The 14,643-nt window shown below is 38.7% G+C and overlaps 1 protein-coding gene across 1 annotated transcript; it reads left to right on the forward strand.

Annotated features, from left to right (window-relative positions):
- Positions 1-341: 341 nt before the first annotated feature.
- Positions 342-5,475, forward strand: LOC111324811 (uncharacterized). Its single transcript, XM_022928462.2, is given in 8 exon segments — positions 342-477; positions 890-962; positions 2,022-2,180; positions 2,329-2,584; positions 2,831-3,266; positions 3,532-3,910; positions 4,527-4,808; positions 4,811-5,475. Coding segments are annotated over 7 exon segments (1,602 nt in total). The 5' UTR covers positions 342-477; positions 890-898; the 3' UTR covers positions 4,837-5,475.
- The last annotated feature ends 9,168 nt before the right edge of the window (positions 5,476-14,643 follow it).

Here is a 14,643-nt window from a genome sequence, read left to right on the forward strand (position 1 = left end):
TAAAATAATCCTCTTTTTCTATTTCTCTAGGAAGATATCCTACCATGAAATGATTATTTAAGATTCAGCGAGTATGAAAACACTGACTATATATTTTACAATGTCATCTTTGCAAGCAACACCACGCCTTTTCAATAAAACACCAGTTGTTTAGTGGCCTAATGAGATAATGAGAACGATGATTATGTTTACTTTTTTCGCTCTTTTACATGCTTTATTACGAAATTGCCCTCGTTCACTTTCAATTGCTGCGCTGAAATTGTAACCATAGACTATATTTATAGCTGGGTATAATTGATCATATTTAACAATATCGGTTTTCATTAAATTTTCAAAGCATTACCTCAGTCATTGTTGCCCACATGAGTGACCTTTTGTTCCATTAAGATACATTACGAAGGAGTAAGCCGATATTATCAGTCTTCATCGCGAAATTTTCAGGGACAACTACAACAGTCTTGGCCTTTTCCAGCTGAGGTAAGACGGCCTGAAGATATTTAGTTTACTTTTAAATCATTGATAATTTATGGCAGTTGCAAACCCTCGAATCGAAATTTTAGGATCCCAAGGGTGAAAATATCTCCTAATATTCCCGTTCTTTGGAGGTCAGATTTTAAATCTCGTGAGTTCTTAGCCTGTACGAACGTAGTATTAAACCTAGCTGAGACAAACTCGGGGCTCCTACACAATAAGGTCTTCTACTACTTACAGCCACTCAAGGATAAAGAGTTGAAATCTCGTATGTTAAAGAGGATCGAAAAATAAACTAACAAATCTTATTGATTTGATTTCACACCATAGAGTGTTAAAAACTTATTATTATAGACTCGGTATTCTTGCAGAAAAATAATTTGTGATTACATGCGTTTGTCTCTGTTTTTGCTTCAAGGTTGTCGCGATGCAGATAAAAGATGCGCATGTCATATTGTTTGTCCTGTTGGATTGGTTCCTCCAGAAGAGTGGTGAGTGCATTTGCATGTCGAGTGAAGAGCAGTTACAGCTCAAAAAAATTTTTTTGGAGCTAAAGTAATCCTTGACGCTGAAAGTATAGACTGCCTGATTGTTGACTGATTGTTTAACCGCCACCCAGTTAGCCCAATGGATAGTGCGCTGGACTGCTGTGCGGGAGGTCGAGGGCTCGAGTCCCGGCCGGACCAACACTCAAGGTCTTAAAATAACCTTTCTATAACATCAAGAAATGGTTAGACATCCTAGTCTTCTCGGATAGGGACAAATAAATGGAGGTCCCGTCTCCTGCAGGGTTAGGGGTAGGAGACGTTAATTCCCACGCACGAGATTACTGTGTGGTGGATGTCCTCCCCTGGGGTGGGATGGGTGGGTTTACTGGGCCCGCAGTAATTGGCGCAAGCTGTTGCGGTGTCCCTGCCTGTTGGCAATTCTAATAAACTTAAACTTAAAACTAATGACATTTATTTAGGTTCTGTTTGATGGGCGAAGCAAAATATTTAACCCTCACCCCTCCCCTCTTCAGCCTCACTTTTACCAGCGAACTGAGGCGGAAATCTGAAACGGAAGTGGGACTTCGCTTCCTGTTAAAACAGGGTTGTGGTTCGGCTGCTATGCTAGTCAGTCTCGTATCCAGGTTTTTTTAAGTGTAGATAAACTTTTATCTTGGGTAAAGATACCTTGGAGTCGAGCTAGGGCAAGGATTGAGAGGATAAGCCTGCATGGCAGCAAACAATAGATCTATCTTTAAATTGTGAAGGAGTTCCCGAGTAAAGAGACTTTACCGCTGAGTCTGTCGCCGACAACAAACCAACTACTTAAATGATCAGGTTTTTCTATTTTCTCTGCTGGGAAATCTACTCCGGAAAAGCGACTTCAAAATTTTCTTTAGTGAAATATTTATTATCATATCTATTGAACTGCTAAGAAAGCCTCTCTTTCGATCTCCAGAAGTATCACAATGTATTGACCTTTCTTACCAATAAACAAATAAAGCACTTTCTTTGTTTCCACATGAAAATGCAGAGAAAATAATGTTATTTCATTTTCGACAGCTAGTAGACATCTTCTTGTGGCGTACTGGGGACAGAATAGCGCAGGAAACAAGTTTCCGAATAATCCTGAGAAGGAGCTGAAAGATGTCTGCGCTAAACGGAAGTACGACGTAATAGTGATTGGATTTGTGGTGACTTTCTTCGGCACAAACAACAAAGGTACGTGAAAAATCATGGAAGTCAAATATGGAAAAACATACTTCTACGGTCACTTTGTGCCAGCGACACGAGAACAAACAGTGGTAACTTTCGCGACGCAAGCATGTATAATAAGCAACTGATATAGATTCAAAACTTTTTAATACAGATAAGATGCCGGAGGTGAATTTTTCTCGTCATTGTTGGGAGCCTGCATCACCACAACACCCAAGCCTTTACAGGTGTCCTGACATCGAAAAAGGTATTAAAGCTTGTCAGGAGATGGGAAAGAAAGTTTTGATATCGCTTGGAGGAGCAACAGGCCACAATGACCTGACAGATGAGCAAGCAAAAGTGCTGGCTAAAAATCTCTGGGATCTGTTCCTCGGAGGAAAAGAAAGATCTGTGATAAGGCCATTTGGGAGGTAAGAAAACAGTACTTCAAACTGAGAAACGAAACGTCCTCTGTGGGACCGATCATCTTTTATAGCCCCACTGGCTGTTAATTGGCAGTCAATTTTCTATAGTCATTCCCCTTTAAAATTTTTTAGGGAAGACTGATCCCCCTCTGTTCCCATTGAAAACCATGTGATCCTCCAAAAATTAACGGCTCCTCTCCCTCCCCCCCCTCCCATGGCTGGTCCTTGATCTCACTATTATTTCTTCCAAAGCGCAATTCTCGACGGTATCGACCTGGACATCGAGGACGCCATGTCAGGTGGCTATGCCCAGCTGGTAAAGAGTCTTCGAGATCTAGAAGACGGCACAAAGAAGTATCTAATTACTGGTGCTCCTCAGTGTCCATATCCTGATGCATCTCTTGGCCCCTCCCCAGGGACTGCCCTGGGTGATCAGGGAGCCCAGTTTGATCACGTGTACGTACAGTTCTATAACAACTTCTGCCACACCGGTGACAAAGCACAATTCTATCCAAATGTGGACAAGTGGCTGCAGTATGCATCCTCTGCTACTACCCGAGCAATTGTTCTGAAAAAAAGAGCGGAGGTGTTCGGGCCCAAAATATTCGTGGGGATACCGTCTGCAACAGGAGGTGCAGGAGATCCCAAGTTTTACCGAACCCCCCAGGAAGTGGCAGCGATCTATGAGGTATTTGCTCTGGGCGTTAAACAAACAAAAATTGTAAAGGAGAAAAGTACTTTGACATACCCTTGGACTCCTTCCCCCCCCCCCCCCAATTTCAACTTTCGTACACCAAGTTGTTTTCCTCCCTCCTCAGGAAAAAAATACTCCAAACCGCAGCTCAGTCTTACGGAGGGCCACACTTTTCTCAGTTTTCGATTTGTTGTCGCTAACTTCTAACTATAAAGCGGTTATTTGCTATCGATATCTAGTTTTCTTTTTTTCAACACAGGAACTGAAGGACAAGCCAAACTTTGGAGGATTTATGTTATGGGATGCTTCTTGGGATCAACAAAATGTCATTGAAGGAAAAGTCTATAGTGACCACATTGCGGACATTATCAGCAAGAACGGGAACTCGGGGAATCCGACAGGGGTCCCAACTACCGTTACACCCGGCTACACCCCAACATCGGGTGTACCGACAGGGGTCCCAACTACCGTTACACCCGGCTACACCCCAACATCGGGTGGATCTATTACCCCTGGGGTAACTTCACCTTCAACAACTTCTGGGGGAACTTCAACTCCGACAATAGGGAGTTCCACACCTTCTACCCCACCCTTGGGTCCTACGTCTCCACCATCCCCAGGGGGAGGTGTTGGTGTTGGTAAGTGTTATGAAAATCAAATTAGGAAAAACTTGATCATGAGAAATTCAGAAGGTATGGAATGCAGTCAAGTGTCGCTGAGAATGACTTGCTTTTCTTTCCGCTAGAATTTACAAGACCATGTACAGTCAGTGTTTTAAAGGTTGTTTGAGCAATTTTTTATCGACTATCTATCACGGAATCGACAACGATAAGCGCAACCAATCAGTTTGTAACATTTGAGATAGAATGTATTTTGTAGATTGGTATCAACAGATCTTAGCGAACGTTTCTGTAGAAGCTGTTGTGCTGTGGGTGTATTTTTGGTCAAATCATCAACTAACAGTTGATAAGGGAATATAACGGGGCAGGGTGCATATTAAAAGCTGACGTTTCTACAAAGCTGAAAGCCCCACCCTTATTAAGAGAAAAGAACGTACATACTAACTGGCAAGGATCCAAACTTCAGCTCTAAAAATTCTCGATGGTGGTCCATTAGTCGAATAACTTATAATTGACCATCACTTACCTTGTTTAAAAGACAACTGAAAAGCATATAGTACAGAGATTTTAGAGAGTCTTGCAGTGTATTTCTCAAACAAATCTCTTATTTTCTTACATACTTCTTTTGAAAAAGAGTTTTGCAAAGGAAAAGATGATGGCGACTACGGAGACCCGGATAATCCCTCGGGATACATCTCCTGTTCCGGGGGAGTGACCTACAAGAGAAAGTGTCCCTCAGGGCTCGTCTGGAATGAAAAGGGAAAGTACTGTGATTGGCCAAAGAACCTTAAATCAGACACAACGGCGGACCACCGTCCATCATATCTCAAAACTCTGAGGCACTCATCACATGTGATTCAAGTCTTGAGGAAGCGAACGAATGAAGGAACAATCGGACACGGAAGGAAGTTGAACGGATAAAGAACACAAGAAATACAGAGTGAATCAATCCTGGGAAGAACTGATAATTAAGTAATGAGCAAAAAACATTTGAGCAGAAACAAAGTATCTTCTACTGACGTAGATGATGTGTTTATTCAATTCAATTCAATATGAATAGATGCAAAGTTAAAAATCACTTAAAAAAAAGGGCACCTTATGGGTCCCTTTGACAATCAACGCTTCTCTTCCTAATTGGCTCGCGAGATCAAACCTCTTTTACCTGTTTGCAGTGACAAATATTGCAATGACATCATATTATCAGTTAATTAGTCAGTTCTCTTGCTCCTTGACAGTGTTTTGGTGGATCTATTTGTCATAGATAAGGTGTTACGAAAAGTGTAATACAAACTTGTATTTTCATGATCTGTGTCATTAGGTAAAGACAGTGGAATATCGGGCTGCTTCTCTTAGTTAAAACTTTACGAGGAAAATAATAAACCCAGTGCTTAACACATGCGCACATTTTTCCTAAACTTACACCAAAACGTGATGTCTTAAAGGCGAAAACTATTTTCACTGCGACTACTTGGTGCGGATGACAGGACGGGCGGATGTTTTTCATTTCCTACTTACCAACTCGATAGAGGGATACCTGCTAACGAGTTAGACAAATAAACTTAGTATCAGCGACGTTCACTAAATGTTAACTCTAAATCAGTCTATACGTGTAAATGTTAATATCATGTTGAAGAATTTTCCAAAAACATTAACCTCAGCGTCGATTTAGCCACCTTTGGGCTCATGACAACCACTGTTTCCATAGCAACCCAAAATAGACGTAGGATTGCACCTTATGCATGGATTTCTCATATGACTCAAAAATTGTTGTAGATAATCAAAATACAATGTTTAATGCAATGAATAACCAACTTTCTGACACAAAACAAAGAGGGAAGCTAAAGATCGCACCATTAATACACACAGTTAGCTGCCTTTAGTGAAAACTTTCATCTTTTCCTTCTACGGTGTATATCTGTGAGTATCTTTCTCCACTGAACGACAGAGCTTAACACTGAATTCACAGCAGTTCTTCGTCAAAACTTGCCACGCGTCTATTGGTAGGCCTTTCGATCGCGTAAAATGCTGATTTGCACTAATCGAATCTGATCGGAAAGTAATCTGAACTGAATTTATGCTCATTGAGGTCTAACTTTGCCTTAAACAATTTCGCAAGAAAATTGCGAAAGCCCAGCAGTTTACCGAAGACAATACTTCTAGTTAATCCAGATTTCTTTTTAATCTCATTAGCAATTAAAGTTGTTTGTTATAATTAGTGCTCTGATAAATGATACTGAACAGGCATCCCAAGCTCACTTTTGGGCGCTTTTATGAAATAATACTTCTTTGCTTTTTCTCGAGACGTGAGCTTGGGACGCCTGTGGTGATTGGGCTTCTCAACGGATCAATTTCGTTTCGTGAAGGTTGTAATCTCCTTTGACGATGTTATGTCGTTAGGTGTAGCTTAGCAATTAAGAATTTTACCTCTTATAGTTTTTATCTCACAATAACGGAAAATGACACACCTTGTCCTAAGATGCCGCATGCACCTCCCAACCTATAAGGGGCGCATAACTCACAGACAGAAAAAAAATTTCATCAACAGATCGAAGGAGAAAGAACATGGAGATACTAAGGAGAACCGGTAAGCATTTAAGAAGAAGCAAGAAATGCCAGCGAAAACAATAATACGTGACCAGAAGAGAGCGAAGGCAGCGAAGACAGCGACAGCAACATGGTTCAGTATCCGTTGGAGACCAGGCGTCGATCTAGTGAGACAAATGTTCTGGATCTGCGAAGACAAGGACATCAGGAACAAATAAAACAACTTTTGGAACGGAAGGCAGCAAGGAGTAGATACCAAACCATGTCCTGTAACAGATACTTCACGAAAGACCAAGTGCCAGTGCTCAGTGACAGATTTTTCTTGGAGGATCCACGCTTGACTGAAAAAGTCACAGAGAACAGACGCCAGGACACTGGAATTGGACATCATCAAATCCTTGGATTTCTACGAGGTTTTGTTTCATAGAATGAAAGCTAAAGAAAATGGCGAAGCCTCGGAAGAAGAACAAAAGACGTACAGCACAGTTTACAATCTGTCTTGATTTTGTAACGAAAGCTGACGCAATCCTAATGGACATCACTGACAGTAAAAACACGTATATTAGAAATTGTGATTTAAGAACTTTAAGGCGGAGAGTCGATCAAATAAGCAACACACCCAGAAAAAGCACCGCGGGAGGGAAAAATGAAACTTAATTTCAATAACATCAATTTCTTATAGCTACTATAATCTTATTGTATATATTAACTCTAAGGAACTCTAATCACAGAAAATGCGGGGTTCTGATATGTGAGTTTTTACTGTGCGATGGCAAAATACACTGTGTTATTTTTCTGTTTGACTCTGTTCGAAGTATGTGACACACAAGAAGTGCGCATTTTCAAACCGTACTTGTAATGGTTTGATCATGGTTCGCTTTATTAACTATACCTGACCACTATGGTTTGATAAATTTGACAAAGACTAAATGTACTTAGCTGTATCTCTCAATTACCACGAATCAATAAATATTTGGCCTGACAAGTTTTGGTTTAGTTGTAATGTTATGAGGTTAACCTCTGTTAGGCTCAATTGTTTTTCACGAAGACATGAGTATAAAGACAATCAATAATGTGCAGCATTGCAAAATGTAGATAATTTGAAACTTTTGTTTCCCAAAATCCCAGAAAAATGCATCTTATCGATGCCAATAACGTGCTTGCCTGCGACTCTCCATGTGTGTAAAGTGGTCATCCCATCCAGCCATTAAGTTTGTAAGTGAGGTCCAAAGTGAACAGGGCGAGTATTTCAGTTAACGGGGCAAAGTGAACGTGTCGCAAAGTAAACGGGGGAAAAAAACGTGAAGTGAGTAACCGACAAGCGAAGTGAACGTAACAGAAAGTACACAAGGGAAATACTGAACGTGAAGCGAAGAAAACGGGACGTGAAGTGAACGTGACGGAAAGTGAATGGGGGAAAAGTTAACGCGAAGCGAAGCAAATAGGACGCGAAATGAACAGGGGTAAACTGGAACGTGACTTGGAGCAAGTAGGGGTGACCAGAACGTGATGCGAAGGAAACGACACTCGAAGTGAACGTGACGTTATAGTAAACGTGATGCAAAGTAAATGTGATGAAGAGCAAACGTGATGTAAAGTAAACGTGATGCAAAGTAAACGTGATGTAAAGTAAACGTGATGCTAAGTAAATGTGATGCAAAGTAAACGTGATGCAAAGTAAACGTAGGCTCGGAGTACGATTGGCTCAAGCATGTCACAGTGGACTCCAGGCCCTCCTCAGAAAGCTTTGGGACCAACAGATGGTGTCCCCTCGGAAAATGCTCGAGAACGTGACCTTAAGGATAAAATTAATACTATTTTTGGGAGGAAGTTCAGGGGTCTTGTAACGTCGTATAGCGAAACTGTCCGTATCAGCGCGCTGATATTTAAAGGCTAGGATTTGATGATTGCCCAAATTATGAGATCAAGCTATTGTGTTATTTCAAGAGCTCGTAATTTTCATTAACTTCATAGATTTAACATGATAATATTACAAAAGAACGGTTTAATTCCCTGGACGTGTGAAATTAAACCAGATAAAAGGTGTATGTTCATGCATACATAAATTATTACAATTTAAACATAAAATCCACGATGAGATCACGAAATTACGAAAGGCAAAAATCCACTCTCTGTTCAACTGATCTTTAAAGGTAAGATCTGAATTTTACCTTTAGCGAAGGGATTTTACAGGTGTGACTTAAATAGTTTATAGCCTCCGCTAATTCTGACACGGATTATATATATACACTCATCTGATCGCGTATTTATCCGTAGCACATCGATAAATTATTTTATGATTCGCTCGCCCACCAAAGACAATAATTTTTTTCTGCTAGTTCAAGCTAAAATCTTTAGCGACTGATTACGTTCAAAAGATGATCTGGAATCTTGACCGTTAACTTTAGAACAATCGATATTGGCAGGGCTATTTACACTTCTCGAGGTTTACACTGCCGTGTTAATGTTTTCTTTTTTCGAGAAGTTAACGGAGCAATAAGTCACTGAATTTTACTAATGTTTATGATTAAAATCAACACTGATCGCAAATGAATGGAAAGTAGCTACACGACAAACTAATTAGCGCACAGTAGCTGACGTTTTTTCCTGTTTTCAAAAAAAATTCTGACGACTTTGCTTTGAATATTTAAACAAGGTCAAGTATCAATCTTATATGGTCATCTTCATAGACATAGAATAGCTAAGTGAATATATAGTTAACTATGGTGGATATTGATGGAAATGATTTTTAGACTGCATGAAAATTTGAAGTTCTTCAAACCCGAGTGTTAACTACATAGGAAACACAAAAAAACAAGATGTAATTATGGCAAAAAAATGCTTTTCATCGAACAAGCCAAATCGAACAGATTTACAGCCCCTTTAGAGTTAAAGCAGCAAATTCTAAAAGCCAATGCTATTTGATAGTACAAGGCCATGCTGTCCAATCAAAATCAAAGAAAAATATTGAGTGAATAGGTTGCGCCATCTTTAAACTCAAACCAATTACCCAACAAGGCTGACTGTCCACGTTCTCCTTTGCTATTTAATGTGCTGTATGACACTACTAATTTAAAAAGTAAAGATAACAAAGGAGTGGCCGTAATTGACAATGCTACAATTCAAGAAGTCAGAAGGCTTTTGTTCTTACAAGAGCCGTAGGTATTCCATTAACGAGTTTCTTGCACCTCGCTTTTGACGCAATTAGTTGATAATCAAGGCTTTGAATCGTCGAATTCAAGGATAAATCGTGAACGCAATTTCTGTTCAGCCCTAGCGCCATATATTCGGCTAATTTGATAAAAAAACCTCAATTTTCAAGAGTGGTGCGCTTGGCGGTAAAGGATTTTTTTTTTCGCCTGACATACGTACAAATAGAGGAAATGCAAATGTAAACATTTAGGACACGATCATAAACTGTGTCATTTGAATGTGTCACAAACAATGTGACTGAAATTGATTCTATTAAATACCAGAGCGAAGATAGATGAAGATCTATAGAAAGTTTCAAGAAATTTCACTGATTCTCGCAAACTTGGGCATAAGCAATTCTGTGAGTACCTTGACTCGCTTTGTAAATAGCTTAATTTTTTTAATTTTCAAGTGTGAACACCGCTCGGCAAAATGCTTGACAGCAGCAAGCTGTACCGGCTAAATATAAATTCAGTGACTTGGAGAGTGAATGAACGCACTGATTCGATTTTGAGCTCGTTTGCTCGTAACACAACATGCACTTATTTACAGATCAATTTACTCATGCCAGGTTACTTACTGCGGAAAATTACTTCTCTTCAATATCTAAAACTAGTCACCTTTCCTCGCTTCTTCCTCGAGCGTGCCTGCGTTGTTGACTCCAAGATATTTAAGGTTGGAATCAATGCTTGTAAAGCAAAGGTACCATCGCTGTGAAACCGAATCGATTAGTTACGTTCCCTTATGGAAGGAAAAATCGCAGGCAATTTTACTTAATAGAGAGGACTGGAATTTTCAAACGCGCGGAATTTATCGCTCAATTACACCTTTACTGATGATGCTATAAGTCCATTGTCGTCATTGGATGAGACACAGAGAGCACAGGAAGTTAACTTTGACATATCTTTTTTAATAAAAAAACAAATATATAAACAAAGCCATAGGCTGAATAAACGACCAAGCAAACTAGGAGGGGGGCTTTGGGATTTTAGGATCGGTTTTTCGGTTTTTGGGCCAAAAAGGTTCGGTTTTTCGGTTTTGACCTTCTAAGCGGTTTGCGGATTTTACGCTTTTTTGCATTCGGTTTTCGGTTTTAACTAAAACTCTGATGCGGTTTTCAGCTTTTCCTTTTTGACCCCTTTAAAGGTGAAAATGTAGCGGTTTTGTCAGGTTTGCGTGCGGTTTTCGGTTTTGCTGCCTTTTTTCATCGGTTTCTCGGTTTTGGAGATTTTTTTCTGCGGTTTTGCGGTTTCCCAGAGGCCCCAATGCCCCCCTCAGCTAGGGAATGCCTATTTTTAAACTCCCAAGAATTCTGATCGCAATCATCGCAGAGGTCTTTGGCAAATAACCATAACATTCGAGAAGTTCCTCTTCTGCTTGAGGGTTTCAAATACCTTTTGGTTTAGAAGTAAAAGCTGAAACCTGGTTCTTTAGTTATGATCCTCTCCAACAGCTGTAGGATCGTAGACATGAAGCCATTTTATTGATCATAGATATACCATGTAAGTTACAAAACGTTCTATAATTCTATAATTCTATAATTTCGTTTCCCGTGTTCAGTCCGCGTGTCATTTACATTGTTAATATTATGGGATGGGCCATGTACTCGTACTTGGAGAGGTCAAAGATCGTATTAGATGCTCGTTTGTTTTTCTCACGAGTGTTTATTTACGTCTTCCTTCGAGTCCACAAATCTTATCAGTATGTTGTCACTGTAGTATTTGCGTTTCGCTTCGCTTGTTTACGTTTGTTTCCTTTTTTGTGCAGTTAAAGTATTCAAGTCTTGACATACCACATTTCAGCGAACGTTGTAATTTTGGCGTTCACAGCCATCGTCAAAAAATCTTAAGTTTTGTCTGGTTTACATCTTTTTCATTTGAACGCAAACAGTTATCTGTTGCTTCCCAATCTTAGAAATCGCATTGTTTACAGCAATCAGGAACAATACCTTTGAAAGCTACTTGTGAACTTAATTTTAATTCCTCAGAAAGTAATAGTGATATGTAACTCTAGATTACATGTTTACTTTGTACATCTCGGAGATATTAGCATGATTTTTTGCTATTTTAAATTCGAGATGAAATAAAGGCTTGAAAAAAAATTGAATTGAAACTTCATCAACCAATTAGTTCCGTACATGGAGGAAAAAAATTATCGTGCCTTTTTCTACATCTTGTGGTTTCCAAACAACGCAAAACAGAAAATCGAACGGAAGCAAAGCATTTCTATTCCGCCAATTTAAATTATTTTTCTCGCAGATTTCTAAGCTGTTACTTTTGTAACGGAAACAAATGGAATTGGTTGAATTATAATTCAGTTGAGCAGCTCAGTATTTTAAAATTCGACTAGGCCACAATTTGAATTGTTTCGGCAAATTCTGGTCACGTTCTGCAATAAACACAGAGATAATAATTAAATTTGCGTGAATGCATCTGTTGTCAAAAAGTGGTGTGATTTATCTGAAATCCGCGGTCAGCCGTTTACAGGACAAAATACCAGCATTATTGTCCACCTTGAAAAACCACATGCAAACATCCTTTGTTTTAACATGTTTATCAATTCAACTCTGCGTGCAAGGTAGTCATTTGCAATATTTTTTTGCAAGCTCTCTTTCGGTGATAAAAAAGAAATCGAATGAATCTCCTTCTCAATTGTCATTTAGCTGTGACTGACAAACAATTTCGCCACCTCTTCCTATCACGATTTATAGACCACAGTTAATGAAAGTTTGATTTATGCAAATGCAAAATCGGCGACAGAGGAGTTTCATCATTAAATTTGAAAGAAAGCCAAGCTCATGTCAAGGTAAGAACAGCAACAACATAATTGTGATTGTAATGACTACTTGAATTTGAAAATTTTGAAATAACATCTATTCTCGAGCACCAGGCTAAAATTGGGATAAAAAGATATAGAGAAGATTTGTTTGGCGTCCTATGTAAAGATAGCGATGCACTTACTGAAATGATTTTGTTGTAAGAATTTTATCCTATTCCTTGTCTTTTATTGCCTTTCTCGATTTGTCTTTTTTTCTTCTCAACTTACCAGATACCTTTCAAAATAAAACATCAGCGTAAACTACGGGCTAGTTATTTACTACTTAAAATTATAATTCGTTTAATTGATATTCGAGGCCTTCGGTCTTTCAAAAATGCACATGTTATTTACATTAGCTTCGTTTTCATTGAAAACCTTTGTTTTCCTTTATGTCATATTCAGTTTGTTTAGTTTCCTCATGTAGTAGTACAATTTTAGATGGTTCATCAGGAAAAGTGTTCATTGAAGAGTAAACTTGCCTCTCTTTACAAATAAAGCTCTTACATTAATTTTGATTTAATTGTGAGATCCAAGTCAAGTTAATGTTCCAGTGGTGATTCAAATAAACATCAACCATTGTCAGAGACGTTAACGTTGACGCCAAGAATTTCTGATGATATTTTATTAATTCCTGGGGACTGTACGAAACGGCACATCGTGTAAAGACAGATATCTAGACGTGCTTGAATTTTTCACGCTGCTGGCCACCTGCTTTCAGGAAATGATAACATCAAATCATATACACCGCACATAAATTGAATTACATATTTTTTCCTTCACTGAGTTAAACCTAATTTGCCTCAAGGTCTGATAAAAGATTGTCGATTGTCACTCGGACGTGATTCTTAAGAATACGTTAGATCCTTCAATTTGAGCGAAACACAGCACGAAACGGCGAACGTTTGGTGGAACTGCACACCTAAAACTGACGCGTTTAATTTCTCTTGAAATCGGAAATTTCTGCAACGCACATATGTTCGATGTAAGTTTAAGTACAGGGACCAAAACGTACAAACAGAAAACCTGTATTTTGTCGAGTTTTCACCAAATTTAGATCGCTCAAGTTAATCACGCTCCTTAATATTACATTTTCTTCGAATCGATACCAAGATTTGGAGGCGGATCGACATGGAATTTAATACCGCACGTTGATTGTAAACTACAAGAACATGAGACAAACTAATAAATTCTATGAAAAAGGAACTGAAAAGATTATAAATCTGAAAGAGGAAATTAATAATAAACAGTGTGGTCTTCGGAAATGTCTCTTACCTTGTGGATTGGCAGGCCGTCAGTAGACTCATTCCGTGCAGTTATTTCGCTGCCATTCCTTTACACTTTTCATTAAAATGAATTTTTAAGACAATGATATTTTCCTAAATTAAATTCAGAGACAATGCATATATGTGCTACCGCCAAAAGTATTATTCTCCAGTATAAGCAATAGAATGAAAAACGCACTAGTCAGGTAAATCTAAAACCGAATTTATCCGATCTCATGTTAAACTAGTACAGCTGAGGATTTCCGTGAGATGAACCTCATATTTTTGTGAATCGTATCATAGTAATATGAAATGATTTCACGAGTGGCTTAAGTTAAAGTACGTGTGATTCTTGGTAAATGAAAACCAAACGCAAACCATAGACTAGTAACTGAACGTAGACTCTTCGTCAACAGAATGAATCTATACTTAATTAAAATCAGTTGAAATTCTAATCCGTTTCCAAAACAAACTTGTACCTAAATTCTTCAAATCAGTTTTTCAGATACTTTAATCCGCATACCTACGTGTTTAAAAATATTTTTAACCACGGATACGCCCCAATCAAGATGATCAATTTATAACCATGGTTACCCTTCTATCATGTTTGAAAGTATTGAAGGCAGCAATGTAGTCCGATCGTCTAAGTCAGAGAAGTATTAAAAAGAAATTGTTATTCAGTGGCAGAAGTGAATGTTGTTTTGCGGAAGTAATCATCAGAGTCAAACTCCTGACCACCTCCACACTTCTAGAAATTCACAAATTGCCGAGAACAATCAGGTCTTTATCTTTAGAATTTAATTCCTTTATTTTATGAGGCATTCTTGGGTCAAACTCATTAGTTAACGAATCTCAGAAAAGGTTTTATACTGGCACCAAGAGAAAGAAATATCAAATAACAAAAAAATTCACAGATGATAATTACACGCGAATGGA

This window comes from Stylophora pistillata, chromosome 10 (genome assembly GCF_964205215.1).
Source record: "Stylophora pistillata chromosome 10, jaStyPist1.2, whole genome shotgun sequence".
Lineage (NCBI taxonomy): Eukaryota > Metazoa > Cnidaria > Anthozoa > Scleractinia > Pocilloporidae > Stylophora > Stylophora pistillata.